This window comes from Manis javanica, chromosome 2 (assembly GCF_040802235.1).
Source record: "Manis javanica isolate MJ-LG chromosome 2, MJ_LKY, whole genome shotgun sequence".
NCBI lineage: Eukaryota > Metazoa > Chordata > Mammalia > Pholidota > Manidae > Manis > Manis javanica.
The window spans coordinates 122,753,244-122,768,344 of record NC_133157.1 but is presented as its reverse complement, the minus strand read 5'-3'; the positions used below and the strand labels follow the sequence as shown (position 1 = coordinate 122,768,344).

Here is a 15,101-nt window from a genome sequence, read left to right as displayed (position 1 = left end):
TAACATCACTCTTCTCCCTTGGGGGCAGACTTACTGTTCTCATTAAGAAAAGCCATGAGATTTTATATGATGAGAATTCAGCTGTGATCTCTGTTTTCCAGAAGTCTGCTCTGACTTCATTTCCCCCATGCTCTTGGATATTTCTAGTATGTCCTCCACTGCCACGTTTTTCCCCACTTAGGGCGTTTGCACAAGCTAATGTCTCTGCCTGGGAGAGAAGGTCCACTCACTTGCCCGTGGCTGGCTGCCCCTTGTCCTAAGGCCATCACCCAAGTCTCCCCCATACCCTGAAACGTCCTCATCCCCCTTGTGCTGCTGCACTCTGCTGCGTGCCCTCACTTTTACCTTCTTCACAGCCCTCAGGAGCTGAAGCAGCCCTGTTCACTTGTTCCTTCATTTGCTGTCCGTCACTCCCAACTAAAGCTCCCTGAGGGCAGGTGCCTCTTTCACTGCCTTTGCCCCAGTGCCTAGAACAGCATCTGGTACACAGAAGGTACTGTAATGAATATTTGCTGAATGAATAATTCACGTAGATGAAAGTCTCCGAAACGTGACGTACAGTTCTCATGGCCTTTCTCCAGGTCCCCAGAGGGCAGAAGATAAATCTCAGAACGCAAGTGTTCATATCTGCCTGGTCTTTTCCATCTTCTGTGTGTTTGGTATGAAGGACCCAGGGTTCTGGTTATAGAAGAAAATTTAATTCTTGGCTGTTCCAGTACAGACCAGGATTGGCTAATTGAAGACAGAATCTTTCTCAGGGTTTGAACCAGATTCCTCCTATTTCCTTGCTGGCTGCTTCTATATCAATCTTTTAACTGTTTTATAAGTATCTATACTTTATTGTTATCTCAGAGTCTCACCATAAATCAATATATATGTAATATTTCTGGCAGGAGAACCCAGGAATTTATCCAAATCAAGGCCTGGCCTCCTACCAGATCCATGCCAAAATCAAACGGGATTTCTACTCAACTATTAAAAAGTTTCAGGGGAAATCACTTCCCTTCCAACATGTCCCAGCTTCTCTAAATCTTTTCATACTTCGCTCGAGGGAAATGAAGGCAGGCGTGCTCATATGCTAGGCTCAAATGCTTAAGACTGTTATGCAGTTGACATGTGGGGGACATGGAGAAACACACACACACACAGTTCTTACCAACATAGCCTGGGGTCCCACAGGCTGTGGACATCACATCTCCTTTGCCCTCCATTTTTGACAATCCAAAGTCACTGATCATTATTTTGGACTCCTCATCTTGACTGTAGTATAAAAGATTTTCAGGCTAGAAAGAAAATAGGAAAAAAAAAGTATAAATTGTTTAAAGCTGGGCTAATTATGGGAGACTCACTATACCACAAAACCTATTCACAATTTAAGAATGTATTTGACTTTGAGACATAGTAGAGGCATTAAGAAAAAGTGTTTAATAAAAGCAACATTGAGGTCCCTGCACAGTACTGGGTACTTAGAGGTTTTCAACAAATATTAGTCCTTTTTCCTTACTAGGATTTTCTCTACTTCAAAAAATTAACCATATATTGAGGCAATGTACAAAGCTGATGCCTCTCAGACTTGTCAATGGGTGAGGGGAAAGGGATTCCATAAATAGAATGACTTCTGCAGGTGCTGTTGGGTTCCTCTTTCTCTGACCCTCGTTACAGACTTGTCCCTAATCCCAGGGGCTCTCTCCCTGCCCTTGGCAACACCCTGACCTGGAGTTCTGCCAGATGCCTTGGACTTGCCCTTGAGTCAGCCAACACCTGCTCAGTCTGTTCCCTGGAAAGTAAAGGAATGGCATTTCCCAATGAATTGGAGTTGGAAGATCCAGCACTTTCTAGCCACATGTCTACAAGTACTCTGAGCTTCTGTTGTCTCTCTGTAGAACATGGGTGGCGAAAGGTCCTGGTTCACTTCCCTGGACAGTATATGGCCAGCCCAGACAGCAGCAATGCACGACACAGGCAAAGGTCTCATTTCCGTTCTTGTCTCCACCTGAGTGCACAGCAGCAGCTGCGCCATGGGAGGGGCTGGGGGTGGCAGTCCTGGGTGGAGTTGGTGGGGCGGGGGGGTGACAAAACTATATTCATGCAGCATTTTTTGGAAAACTGGAGACTCCTGTTCCTAGCAAAATAAGGGGCAGGGCTTATGGCAGCTGAGGTAGATATCACAGACTCAAAAGCTTGGCCCCACGCCAGACCATGAGCACAGAAAAGTTGCTCACACTTATGTCTCCGCAGAGTTGCTTCAGCAGATCATGTGGTCATAGAGCAAAACAGCACAGACATCCAGCAAATCTGCCCCCGCCCCCCAACATCACCCCCAGGGAATAAGTGATCGTGTCTCATTCACACTAAACCTCAAAGGAAATGCAAGGGGAATAACCAGACCTGGGTTCTAAACTTCCTTTCCCACACCACTTCCCATCTGGCTCTCCTCCTGACCCCAGAGTGAAGCAACAGCAGCTCCTGCCAGTGGGTTGTGATGAATCTTCAGTTCCTGAATATTGAGTTTTAGCAACTATTCTTATGTAGGGTGACCAGGCTTATTTAGAGAAGTGGTTCTCAGCTCAGTTGTGAGTCCTGACTGTCTGGAGATGTTCTTCATCAGTAGATTGGAGATTGGCCCAGGCGTCTGGATTTGAGGACACCACGGGGGCTTCCGGTGTGCAGCTATGACTGTGAGGAGGCTGAGACCTGACCAAGGTGCCTTCCTTGGACTGACTTTGGCCAGGCTCCTCTGAGCTGTCCTCTCGACCAGCCCTTGTGGGTCCTCCCTGTCCTTGCCTGACCTGCACAGCCCAGTTTAGCCAGAGTCCTGAAAAGTTGATCTAGAAAATCTCTCACCTTTGCATCTGAGTCAAGTTCTTCATTCCCCACTTTTGATATTGTTAGAAAAAAAAATTTTCAGAAGCTTGTTGAAGACGGTAAGGAAGACTTAATTCAGGGGGCCTACTGTAGTGGGATCTGCCGAAGATGGGAAAGAGACTGCACTCAAATCCTGCTATAACAAGGACAAGTGGAGGATTATAGCCCAGAAGCAGGGAGGGGGCAGAGGGGGCAAAATTACTAGGATGGGCCATCATAGGTAAGGGGTGGACTCTGGCTACCCAAACGCTGAAGGCAGACCAGAGTAGTCAAATATGGAGGGTAAGGGTGGGAGATTTTCACTACAGTAACTTAGTGGGAATCTTGCTAAGACTGGATCATGTGGGCAGAGCCACAGAGTAAGGATGGAGCCCAAGGCTGGAGCCCAGTCAGAATGAAGACTCAAGAGGGCCCCAACTCAAGTTTGGTTAAAGGAGAAAGTATCAATGTGTGTGCTCTTGGCCAGACTTTAAGCAAGAATCCCCCAATCACTGATGGCTTCTCTTAGTAATTTTCCATCCCTATCCCCTAAACTGTACTTAATGGCTATAAATCCCCATGTGTCCTTGCTGAATTTGGAGTTAAACCCAATTCTCTTGAATAAAGTGTTCCTTAGCATTTTCACAAGTGTTAGAATAGTAATTTCTTTTCTTAACAGAGGAGAAAAACACTATCCTTTACCCAAAGTCATAACACAAAAAAGAATGGTATTTAACATTCTCAGTGACATGAATCTTGTGGCTGAAGTGTGAATTAGAAGAAAATCAGATGTATACTTAAAGATGCTTTCCACGAGTTTTAAAAGAAAATAAGATGGACCAATCAACAGCTAAAATAAGAATAATGCTTAGAAAGTAGGGGGGAATAATCTAATCAAAAAGAGCATGTGGTTCATGATTTCTCTGAATGTTTATAGATTATCCTTTAATGAACAGTAAGGGTTCGATCATGGGTGCAGACAGGATTTTTTTTAAGTTTCTGATTTATAACCTTTCTGTCTGAGTATTTCTGCAGATGTAAAGCTCAGCAAGGAGTGGGAAGTCAGTGATCTCATGCTTTTAAATAATGCTGCATCCTAGCAAGAGACTGTCAAAGAACCACAAAGCCCTTCTTACACATTCATCTTTTTTTTGTGTGTGTGTGTGTGTATATCCTTTATTAAAATTATTTTATTTCAGTTTTATTCAAGTATTATTGACATACACTCTTATGAAGGTTTCACATGAAAAAACAATGTGGTTACTACATTTACCCATATTACCACGTCCCATCCATACCCCAGTGCAGTCACTGTCCATCACTGTGGTAAGATGCCACAGATTCTGTATTTGCCTTCTCTGTGCTACACTGTTTTCCCCGTGATCCCCCAACACCATGTGTACTAAGCATAATACCCTTCAATCCCCTTCTCCCTCCATCCCGACCAGCCCCCCCACACCCCTTCCCTTTGGTAACCACTAGTTCATTCTTGGAGTCTCTGAGTCTGCTGCCATTCTGTTCCTTCAGTTTTGCTTCATTGTTATACTCCACAAATGAGGGAAATCATTTGTCACTTGTCTTTCTCTGCCTGGCTTATTTCACTGAGCATTATGTCCTCCAGCTACATCCATGTTGTTGCAAATGGTAGGGTTTGCTTCTTTCTTATGGCTGAATAGTATTCCATTGTGTATATGTACCACACCTTCTTTACCTTCTTTATCCATTCATCTACTGATGGGCACTTAGGTTGCTTCCATATCTTGGCTATTGTAAAAAGTGCTGCAATAAACATAGGGGTGCATATGTCTTCTTGAATCTGAGAAGTTGTATTCTTTGGGTAAATTCCAAGGAGTGGGATTCCCAGATCAAATGGTGTTTCTATTTTTAGTTTTTCTGAGGAACCTCCATATTGCTTTCCACAATGGGTGAACTGGCTTACATTCCCACCAGCAGTGTAGGAGGGTTCCTCTTTCTCCGCACCCTCGCCAGCATATGTTGTCCTTAGTCTTTTCGATGCTGGCCATCCTTACTGGTGTGAGGTGGTATCTCATTGTGGTTTTAATTTGCATTTCTCTGATGATTAGTGATGTGGAGCATCTTTTATGTGTCTGTTGGCCATCTGAATTTCTTCTTTGGAGAACTGTCTCTTCATATCCTCTGCCCTTTTTTTAATTGGGTTATTTGCTTTTTGGGTATTGAGGCATGTAAGTTCTTTCTATATTTTGGATGTTAACACCTTATCGGATGTCATTTACAAATATATTCTCCCATACTTTAGGATGCCATTTTGTTCTGTTGATGGTGCCCTTTGCCGTACAAAAACTTTTTAGTGTGATGTACTCCCATGAGTTCATTTTTGCTTTTGTTTCCCTTGCTCAAGGAGATGCATTCAGGAAGAAGTTGCTCATGCTTATATTCAGGAGATTTTTGCCAATGTTGTTTTCTAAGAGTTTTATGGTTTCATGACTTACATTCAGGTATTTGATCCATTTTGAGTTTACTTTTGTGTATGGGGTTAGACAATAATCCAGTTTAATTCTTTTGCATGTAGCTGTCCATTTTTGCCAACACCAGCTGCTAAAGAGGCTGTCATTTCCTTATTGTATGTCCATGGCTCCTTTATCATATATTAATTGATCATACCTGCTTGGGTTTATATCAGAGCTCTCTATTCCATTCCATTGGTCTATGGGTCTCTTCTTGTGCCAGTATCAAATTGTCTTGATTACTGTGGCTTTGTAGTACAGCTTGAAGTTGGGGAGCATAATCCCCCCAGCTTTATTCTTACTTCTCAGGACTGCTTTGGTTATTCAGGGTTTTTGTGGTTCCATATAAATTTTAGAATGATTTTCTCTGGTTCATTGAAGAATGGTGTTGGTATTTTGATAGGAATTGCATTGAATCTGCAGATTCCTTTAGGCCGGATGGCCATTTTGGCAATATTAATTCTTCCTATCCATGAGCACGGGATGTGTTTCCATTTATTGGTATCTTCTTTAATTTCTCTCATGAGTGTCTTGTAGTTTTCAGAGTATAGGTCTTTCACTTCCTTGGTTAGGTTTATTCCTAGGTATTTTATTCTTTTTGATGCAACTGTGAATGGAATTGTTTTCCTGACTTCTCTCTCTGCTAGTTCATTGTTAGAGTATGGGAATGCCACAGATTTCTGCATATTAATTTTGTATCCTGCAACTTTGCTCAATTCATATAATAGATCTAGTAGTTTTGGAGTGAATTCTTTAGGGTTTTTTATGTACAATATCATGTCATCTGCAAACAGGGACAGTTTGACTTCATCCCTGCCAATCTGGATGACTTTTATTTCTTTGTGTTGTCTGATTGTCACGGCTAGGAACTCCAGTACTATGTAGAATAGAAGTGGGGAGAAAGGGCATCCTTGTCTTGTTCCCTATCTTAAAAGAAAAGCTTTCAGCTTCTTGCTGTTAAGTATAATGTTGGTTGTGTGTTTGTCACATATGGCCTTTATTATGTTGAGGTACTTGCCCTCTATACCTATTTTGTTGAGAGTTTTTATCATGAATGGATGTTTAATTTTGTCAAATGCTTCTTCAGCGTCTATGGAGATGATCGTGTGGTTTTGTCTTTCTTTTCGTTGATGTGGGAGATGATGCTGATAGATTTTCTAATGTTGTACCATCTTTGCATGCCTGGAATAAATCCTACTTGATTATGATGGATGATCATCTTGTTGTATTTTTCAATTCGGTTTGCTAATATTTTGTTGAGCATTTTTGCATCTATGTTCATCAGGGATATTGGTCTGTAATTTTCTTTTTTTGTGGTGTCTTTGTCTGGTTTTGGTATTAGAGTGATGCTTGCCTCATAGAATGAGTTTGGAAGCATTCCCTCTTCTTCTACTCTCTGGAAAACTTCAAGGAGGGTGGGTATTAGGTCTTCATTAAATGTTTGATAAGATTCAGTGGTGAAACTGTCTGGTTCAGGTATTTTGTTCTTAGGTAGTTTTTTGATTACCAGTTCAATTTTGGCCCTGGTAATTGGTCTGTTCAGATTTTCTGTTTCTTTCTGGGTCAGCCTTGGAAGGTTGTATTTTTCTATAAAGTTGTCCATTTCTTCTAGGTTATTCAGTTTGTTAGCATATAATTTTTCATAGTATTCTCTAATAATTATTTGTATTTCTGTGGTGTCCGTAGTGATTTTTCCTTTCTCATTTATGATTCTGTTTAAGTGAGTAGACTCTCTTTTTTCCTTGATAAGCCTGGCTTGGGGTTTATCTATTTTGTTTATTTTCTCGAAGAACCAGATTTCATTGATTCTTTCTATTGTTTTATTCTTCTCTATTTTATTTATTTCTGTTCTTATCTTTATTATGTCCATCCTTCTACTGACTTAGGGCCTCATTTGTTCTTTTTCTAGTTTCATTAATTGTTGAGTTTAGACTGTTCATATGGGACTGTTCTTCTTTCCTGAGATGGGCCTGTATTGCGATATACTTTCCTCTTAGCACAGCCTTCACTGCGTCCCACAGATTTTGCGGTGTTGAATTATTGTTGTCATTTGTCTCCGTATGTTGCTGAATCTCTGTTTTTATTTGGTCATTGATCCATTCGTTATTTAGGAGCATGTTGTGAAGCCTCCAATTGTTTGTGGGCTTTTTCATTTTCTTCGTGTAATTCATTTCTAGTTTCATACCTCAGTGGTCTGAGAAACTGGTTGGTACAATTTCAATCTTTTTGAATAAACCAACGCTATTTTTGTGGCCTAGTATATGATGTATTCTTGAAAATGTTCCATGTGCACTTGAGAAGAATGTGTATTCTGCTGCTTTTGGGTGTAGAGTTCTGTAGATGTCTGTTAGGTCCATCTGTTGTAATGTGTTGTTCAGTACCTCTGTCTTATTTATTTTATGTCTGGTTGATCTGTCTTTCAGGGTGAGTGAAGTGTTTAAGTCTCCTAGAAGGAATGCATTGCATTCTATTTCCCCTTTTAACTCTGTATTTGTTTTGCATATGTAGGTGCTCCTGTGTTGAGCGCATAGATATTCATAATGGTTATATCTTCTTGTTGGGTTGACCCCTTTATCATTATGTAATGTCCTTGTTTGCCTCTTGTGACTTTGTTTGTTTTGAAGTCTATTTTGTGTGATAGAAGTACTGCAACTCCTACTTTTTTCTCCCTCTTCTTTGCATGAAATATCTTTACCATCCCTTCACTTTTAGTGTGTGTATGTCTTTGGTTTTGAGGTGAGTCTCCTGTAGGTAGCATATAGATGGGTCTTATTTCTTTATCCATTCAGTGACTCTATGTCTTTTAATTGGCACATTCAGACCATCTACATTTAGGGTGATTATCAATAGGTATGTACTCATTGCCATTGCAGGCTTTAGATTCATGGTTACCAAAGGTTCAAGGTTAACTTCCTTACTATCTAAGAGTCTAACATAACTCACTTAACATGCTATTACAAACACAATCTAAAGGTTCTCTTTTTTCCTTCTCTTTTTTTTTCCTCTTCCATTCTTTATATATTAGGTATCATATTCTGTACTCTTTGTCTATCCCTTGATTGACTATGGGGATAGTTAATTTAATTTTGCATTTACTTAGTAATTAGCTGTTCTACTTTCTTTACTGTGATTATTTCCTCTGGTGACAGCTATTAAACCTCAGGAACACTTCCATCTATAGCAGTCCCTCCAAAATAGACTGTAGAGATGGTTTGTGGGAGGTAAATTCCCTCAGCTTTTGCTTGTCTGGGAATTGTTGAATCCCTCCTTCATATTTAAATGATAATCGTGGTGGATACAGTATTCTTGGTTCCAGGCCCTTCTGCTTCGTGGCATTACATGCATCATCCCACTCCCTTCTGGCCTGTAAGGTTTCTGCTGAGAAGTCTGATGATCACCTGATGGGCTTTCCTTTGTATATGATCTTATTTCTCTCTCTGTCTGCTTTTAACAGTCTGTTCTTATCCTTGATCTTTGTCATTTTAATTACTATATGTCTTGGTGTTGTCTTCCTTGGGTCCCTTATGTTGGGAGACCTGTGGATCTCCATGGCCTGAGAGACTATCTCCTTCCCCAGATTGGGGAATTTTTCAGCAATTACCTTCTTGAAGACATTTTCTATCCCTTTTTCTCTTCTTCTGGTACCCCTATAATGTGGATATTGTTCCTTTTGGATTGGTCACACAGTTCTCTTAATATTCTTTCATTCCTGGAGATCCTTTTATCTCTCTCTGCCTCAGCTTCTCTGTATTTCTGTTCTCTGATTTCTATTCCATTAACAGTCTATTGCACCTCATCCAGTCTGCTCTTAAGTCCTTCTATCAATTGTTTCATTTCTGTTATCTCCCTCCTGACTTCATCCCTTAGCTCTTGCATATTTCTCTGCAAGTCCATCAGCATGGTTATGACCTTTATTTTGAATTCTTTTTCAGGAAGATTGGTTATATCTATCTCAGCAGGCCCTCTCTCTGAGGTTGTCTGAGTGATTTTTGACTGGACCAGTTCTTCTGCCTTTTCATGGCAATAGAAGTGGTCCCAGGGAGGTGGCACGTGTGTCAGCTGGGAGATCAAAGTCCCTTCTTGCTTGTTGGTCACCTTGCCTTTCTCCGCTGCCTGTGCAGGTTACCTGGACACTGGGTGCAGACTCTGGGACAATCTCTTGAGCTGCCGTGAGCATGGCAGCCCTCGGGCTGGCCTAGAGCCCTGCAGGGAGTCGCAGGCACGCCAGGTATTTTCTCTTGCGAGAACATCACACCACCATCTTTAATCCAATCCACACAGTCCTCTTATAGGAGATTCATTTGGGTCAATAAAGGGCTCTTTTGAATGGCAATTACCAAGGAGGGTTAAACCAACTGGTCTTTTATGGCTTAAATCAATACATTTAATTGTCTCCAAACTTACTAAAGATAGCAGGTCTTTTCCTGGGGGGAGACAGGTACAGGGATAATTTAGACAGAGGCCCCAGTTAGCAGTAGGAGGGCTAGGGAGAAGGGAGGCATCTTGCAATTCTGCCTGGGGCCTATGAGGTCCAGGACTCACCCAAAAAATTATTTTTTTGCATTTTATGACATCTTTCCAAGACAACTGGTAGCCAATACCTAAGTTGGAAAGTCCATTCAACCCTTTAATAGTTCATATAACAAGCTTAAAATATCTGAATCAACACTTCTGTAAAACTAATGTTATATATAATCCAGTGATTCTCAACTGAAGGCAATTTCAACAGGGGGCATTTGGCAATGCCTAGAGACATTTTTGGTTGTTCCAACTCCAGAAGTGGTACTCACATCTACTGGATACAGGCCAGGGATGCTGTTGGAAACACTCTATAATGCACAGGACAGGGCCCCAGGGCAAAGAATGATCCAGAGCCAAATGTTAGCTGTGCAGGGGCTTTGAAGAAGATCCTACCCCAATATGAGGGGGCAGTAAGTGGCTATTTCATGTCTCAGTCCCTTGATTTGAAAAATGGACAGTTGATCATCTAAAATAGCTTTCAGGGGCAAGAAGACACAAGAAGGCCTTTCTGTAGGGAGGGAGAGGTGTATCTGCATGTGGGGGAGTGGAGCCTCCTTGACTGTGCCCTCTTCTGAAATTAACCTGATCATGTTCTCTATTGCTCTGGCTGAAATCATACAGTTTGGTTCAATTTTTTTAGGTGTTTATGAACATTTTCTATTTCGACCCCCAACTTTCTCCACATAGATTAAATGCCTATGTGCCTCTGAAAAGAGACTGAAGAAAGGCCCTAAAATGACAATGCTCTTTCCACAATTACAAGCCTGGTGATCTTAAAGCTCCACAGGCTGGCAGCCACAAGCACTTCTCCAAAAGTGTTATGTGGGTGGCAAAAACAGTGTCTCCCATACAGTCAATCTGCCCTTCTAAAAGGAAAAATGAACATTGCCCCTCTAAGAAATGGCTCGTCTGCTTAGAAGTACTTCTATTAAGGACTGACAACCAATCCATCACATCACATCTCTACAGTTGCCACACTAACTTGTTTGGGGAGAGCTGCTGTGTTCTGGAAGCACAGACCTGGCATTTGGTGAGGGCACAAGAGCGCAGAGAAGGCACTGCTGCCTGTATAGTGGTGCCAGACTGACGTTCCTAGCCCTCTGAAGGACCTCCAGGTCCTCAAGATGAACTGATCATGCTCACAGCCCATCTCACCCATCAAGAAACCTGCAGGGGGTGAAGGCTCTTAGGATACAATCAACATTCCCAAACACCCTTGTCCAGTGGTTGTCTAGGAGTGGTTTCCATGCCAACATTAGCATCACTTGTAAATCCCTTGGAAATGCAAGTTCCTGGGCCCCACCACAGACCCACAGAATCAGAACGTCTGGGTTGGAGTCAACAGTTTGTTTTTGTACAAGTTCTCCAGCCCCACTTCTGGGAGCCATGACACTAGTCAGTGGAAAGTAATATGGTGAGAAGAGAAAACTTCCTGGTGAGACCTCCTGAAAGGAAGAGCTACACCATTTTATACCCTGACACCCAGTGCCAGAAAATGTAGATAGATTCTGGAATTCTTTTTTAAGAAATGTTTACGATTTATTCTTTACATTGAATTAGATGTTCTATGGTCACGTACAGCCTAGTTCAAGTCCAGTTTAATCCTGGCTGTTCAGGACAGGAGTGGTAGCTATCGTGCTGGTGCAGTGAGCTCTGGAGCCTGGCCCTCTGACTGCTGTAAAGTGAAGCCACATTACAGCCCTGTGCCAACAATGCTTTCTACTGCTCCTCCAGTTGACACATCTGCTATTACCCTCCAGTATCTACATAGACCCAGGGAGGAACGTAACACCAAGGCACCAAGTAAGGCCCAGACCCTCAGTGCCATTGAGTGAAGGGTCAGCATGCCAAAACCTCATCAGGAAAAGACAAACAAGGAATGGACAGGCTGCTGGGAGCAGGATACAACTGGAGGTCACCTAAACTATCTTTTCTGATAACCTTCTATTTCCCTTCCCTGTCTGTCATTTCATGCCCTCTACCCACTTGCTCTCTCTCTTCTCTGTACTGTGATGTGCTGAAACAGGACTGCAGCTGGGAGAAGACCATGAAGAGCTGCTCTGGGAGGAGGGTTTTTGTGGCCTGTGTGCCTTGAACAAAATTTCCTACAGAGAGGCTTGGGGCAATAGACAGCCTGGATCCCTGTGGCCCTTCAGCTGCATAATGGTTATAAATCCCAAACAATGTCCAGCTCCATTGAGCTTCATCATCTTTCTAGTTACTTCTGGGCCCCAAAGGCCCTGGCAACTAACAGTTGCCCACCATATCCACATCAAGGCAATCTCCTCCCTTCTCTGGAGCCAGTTCTCTTGATCAGGTACATTGTGGCTCAGAGAGTGGCTGTGGGATGTTGCTGAGCAACAGCCTCACCTTGAGGTCCCTGTGGACAATGCCCATTCTATGGAGATAGTAGACGGCATCCAAGACCTGGCGGATCAAAGTGCTGGCATCTTTCTCTGTGTAAAATCCCTTCTCCACTATCCGATCAAACAGCTCTCCACCGGATACACTGTTAAAAAAAAAAAAAGAACAAATTTGAAGTTTGAGAGGACCTCTTGAACTGTTCATGGAGTTATCAATAAGAGCTTCAATACAATAAAAGACCCAAGTTTTATTCCAAAAATGAATCCAATTTCAGATTTACATTTTTCCCCACCCCTTCACCAGAAGCTATACCAGGGAAGTGTTTCTATGCCCTGATGGTACACATGCCTAGAGTGAAATAAAAGGAATAAAAATAAACCAGAACCTGTGGACTAGCCAGGCCTGAGATGTCTCTCCTGACCTTTGTCTCCATCCTGCTGTGACAACATCAAGTCAGAATATCCTTCCAGAGGACCAGCATCATCAGACTTAGGGAGCTGACGCTGATAAAATGTCTGGGGAGGGGGCATTATGGGCAAAGTGTGAGCAGCCCACACGACGCCTGGGTTCTTGACCGAGCTCTGTTACTATGCTGAGTACATGGGATGGGGCACCTCTGGCCTCTCTGGACCTCAGTCTCTTTATCTGTAAAATGAGGGACTGAATCTAGTCAACCCTTCCCAACAGCAGGTAGGGGCAGTCCTTAGAGGCATCAGAACCTGAAAGCCACTCATAATTTACAGAAAAAAAAAGAAAAATGATACTCCATTATGTTGCTTTGCTTTGCTTTTTGTTGACAGTATTTCATTTTGAATTTGCTTTGAATTTCAGATTGCATTCAACTTTTTCTTTTTGTATTTATTGAAAGGATGTCTAGGTTAGCAAAGGCCAAACAGCCCTGGTGGAAACCTCTACAACTTCTTTCAGCTTGATAACTGATGCTACCTTGAGTTTAACAAAATAACTGAGCTATACAGTCCTGGATAGAAACAATCCCACTAACCTTAACCTTCAAATTCTTAAGACTCTATATGTCTCTAAGAAAAACAGTGATTCTTTCAAATAATTAAGCCACCTTAGAAATTAGCTTGAAGGAATACATCAACATTTTTAATAAAAAAGAAATAATTTCTCCAAAAGCAAAATGAGAAATATTTATTTGAAATATTAAAACTATAAAACAGTTTCACAAACAACTTAATACAGTTTAATAGATATGGTAATGGACATGCCCTAGCAGTAACACATACATATATACAAACACACAAAGCTATGGATCATTTTCTGCAAGTCATGGCAATTAATGTGCAATAACTAATCCACTGAAACCCTCTTTTTAAAAAACTCATAAAGAAAACACAATTGCAGCTATAAAAGGCCGATGTGTTAGAGTCTTTCCTATTACCTACAGTCATTCTAAGTAATACTGGCTTGGATAATGTCTCATTTCCAAAGCAAACTAAGCAATGAAGATAAAGGAAAGACGCTCAGGAGAAATAAAAAGCAATTCAAAGGGAGAAAAGAAATGGAAACAACAGGGGAGAAACTACATTTTGACAAGCACATTGTCTAAATAATCCATCCTTAGATAAACCAAAATGACAAGACATCCCCTCTTGGCAACTAACATTGAGTTCTTGACAGTTTTCATTTTTCTAGAACCTTCTTCCAATAAGTTTCAGTGGATGAACTTTGCAGAATTTGAGCACATGCTACAAGAGATGCACTGCTGCCTGGGTAAGGGGAACCTGCATGTATTCACTTTACTTAATAATTTATTTAAGCATGCAGTCAACTTTGACTGCATGCCCAGAATGTGCCAGCTACCTACCAGTTGTGGTCAATCGAGGCAGCACTCGCTGTGAAGGAGGAACAGTCTGTTTTGATTGTGTCCCCCTCATCCTCTACCACTTACCCACCTTCTAATAATGGCCCCCTTTACCAGCGTTTCAGTGCTTTCTTACCTCTGTTGGCCTGCTACTCACATCCTCTGTTCTGAAGGCTGCTGGAAGACATCAGGCCAGGTGACCCCTTCCACCACTCCCACCCTGAGTATTCCATGACCCAAAGTACTCTTTGCCAGAGCGCCTCCCTCCTTCAAAACTGATCTTGCTTCCCATTCCCTCAAAGTCCTCTTTCCTGTGATAGACAAAGTATTAATAGATTCAGCTGAATAACATTTGCGCTGCATTAGGTCAGCAATGCAGCAAGAATCGAAGCATCAGAGTTGAAGCGTAAGACACTGCTGTAGTATGTATTGTCACAGAGTCTCAATTCTCTGCACATTTTATATTTTACTTCTTAAATTTCAAAACTGTACCAAGGCTTTATTTTTCTGAACATTTCTCAGAAAGTTTTGTTTCCTTAGAAACAAAGGCTCAGGGAGAAGTTTAAAAACTTGCCAACAAAAAATGTAACAATACACAAAGACACCTTAAAATTTTCAAACCACTTCATTCTTTTCAAAAATCTCCTTAAGTTTACATTCCAAAAGGCCATTGTTATGGGCTGAATGTTGGGTCCCCTCTCCCAGATTCGTATATTGAAGCCCTATCCCCCAATATGATGGAACTTGGATGTGGGGCCTTTGGGAGGTGACTGGACTTCAATGAGGTCATGAGAATGAGGCCTCCATGATGGGATTTGTGTCCCTGTACGAAGGGGCAGAGGCACAGGTGAGTTCTCTCTCTCCCCCTCTCTCTGCCATGTGAGGACACAGAAAGAAGGCAGGCCTCTGTAAGCCAGGAAGAGAGCCCTTAACAGGAACCAAATCAGTTGGCACCTTGATCATAGACATCAGACTCCAGAACTGTGAGAATTTCTGGCCTTTATGCCACACTGTCTCTGTTATTTTATAATGGCAGCCTGAGCTGACTAGGATACTCA

At 41.9% G+C, this 15,101-nt stretch overlaps 1 protein-coding gene across 11 annotated transcripts in view; it reads right to left on the bottom strand.

The window, feature by feature from the left end:
- Positions 1–15,101, bottom strand: part of CAMK1D (calcium/calmodulin dependent protein kinase ID) — a 433,891-nt gene that overhangs the window by 73,319 nt on the left and 345,471 nt on the right. For all 11 annotated transcript variants that reach the window (XM_073229294.1, XM_073229295.1, XM_073229297.1 and 8 more), the window contains 2 exons: positions 12,222–12,360; positions 1,157–1,283 (listed from right to left, as the gene is read on the bottom strand). In XM_073229294.1, coding sequence (XP_073085395.1) covers positions 1,157–1,283; positions 12,222–12,360 — 266 coding nt within the window. The remainder of the gene's footprint in view (positions 1–1,156; positions 1,284–12,221; positions 12,361–15,101) is intronic.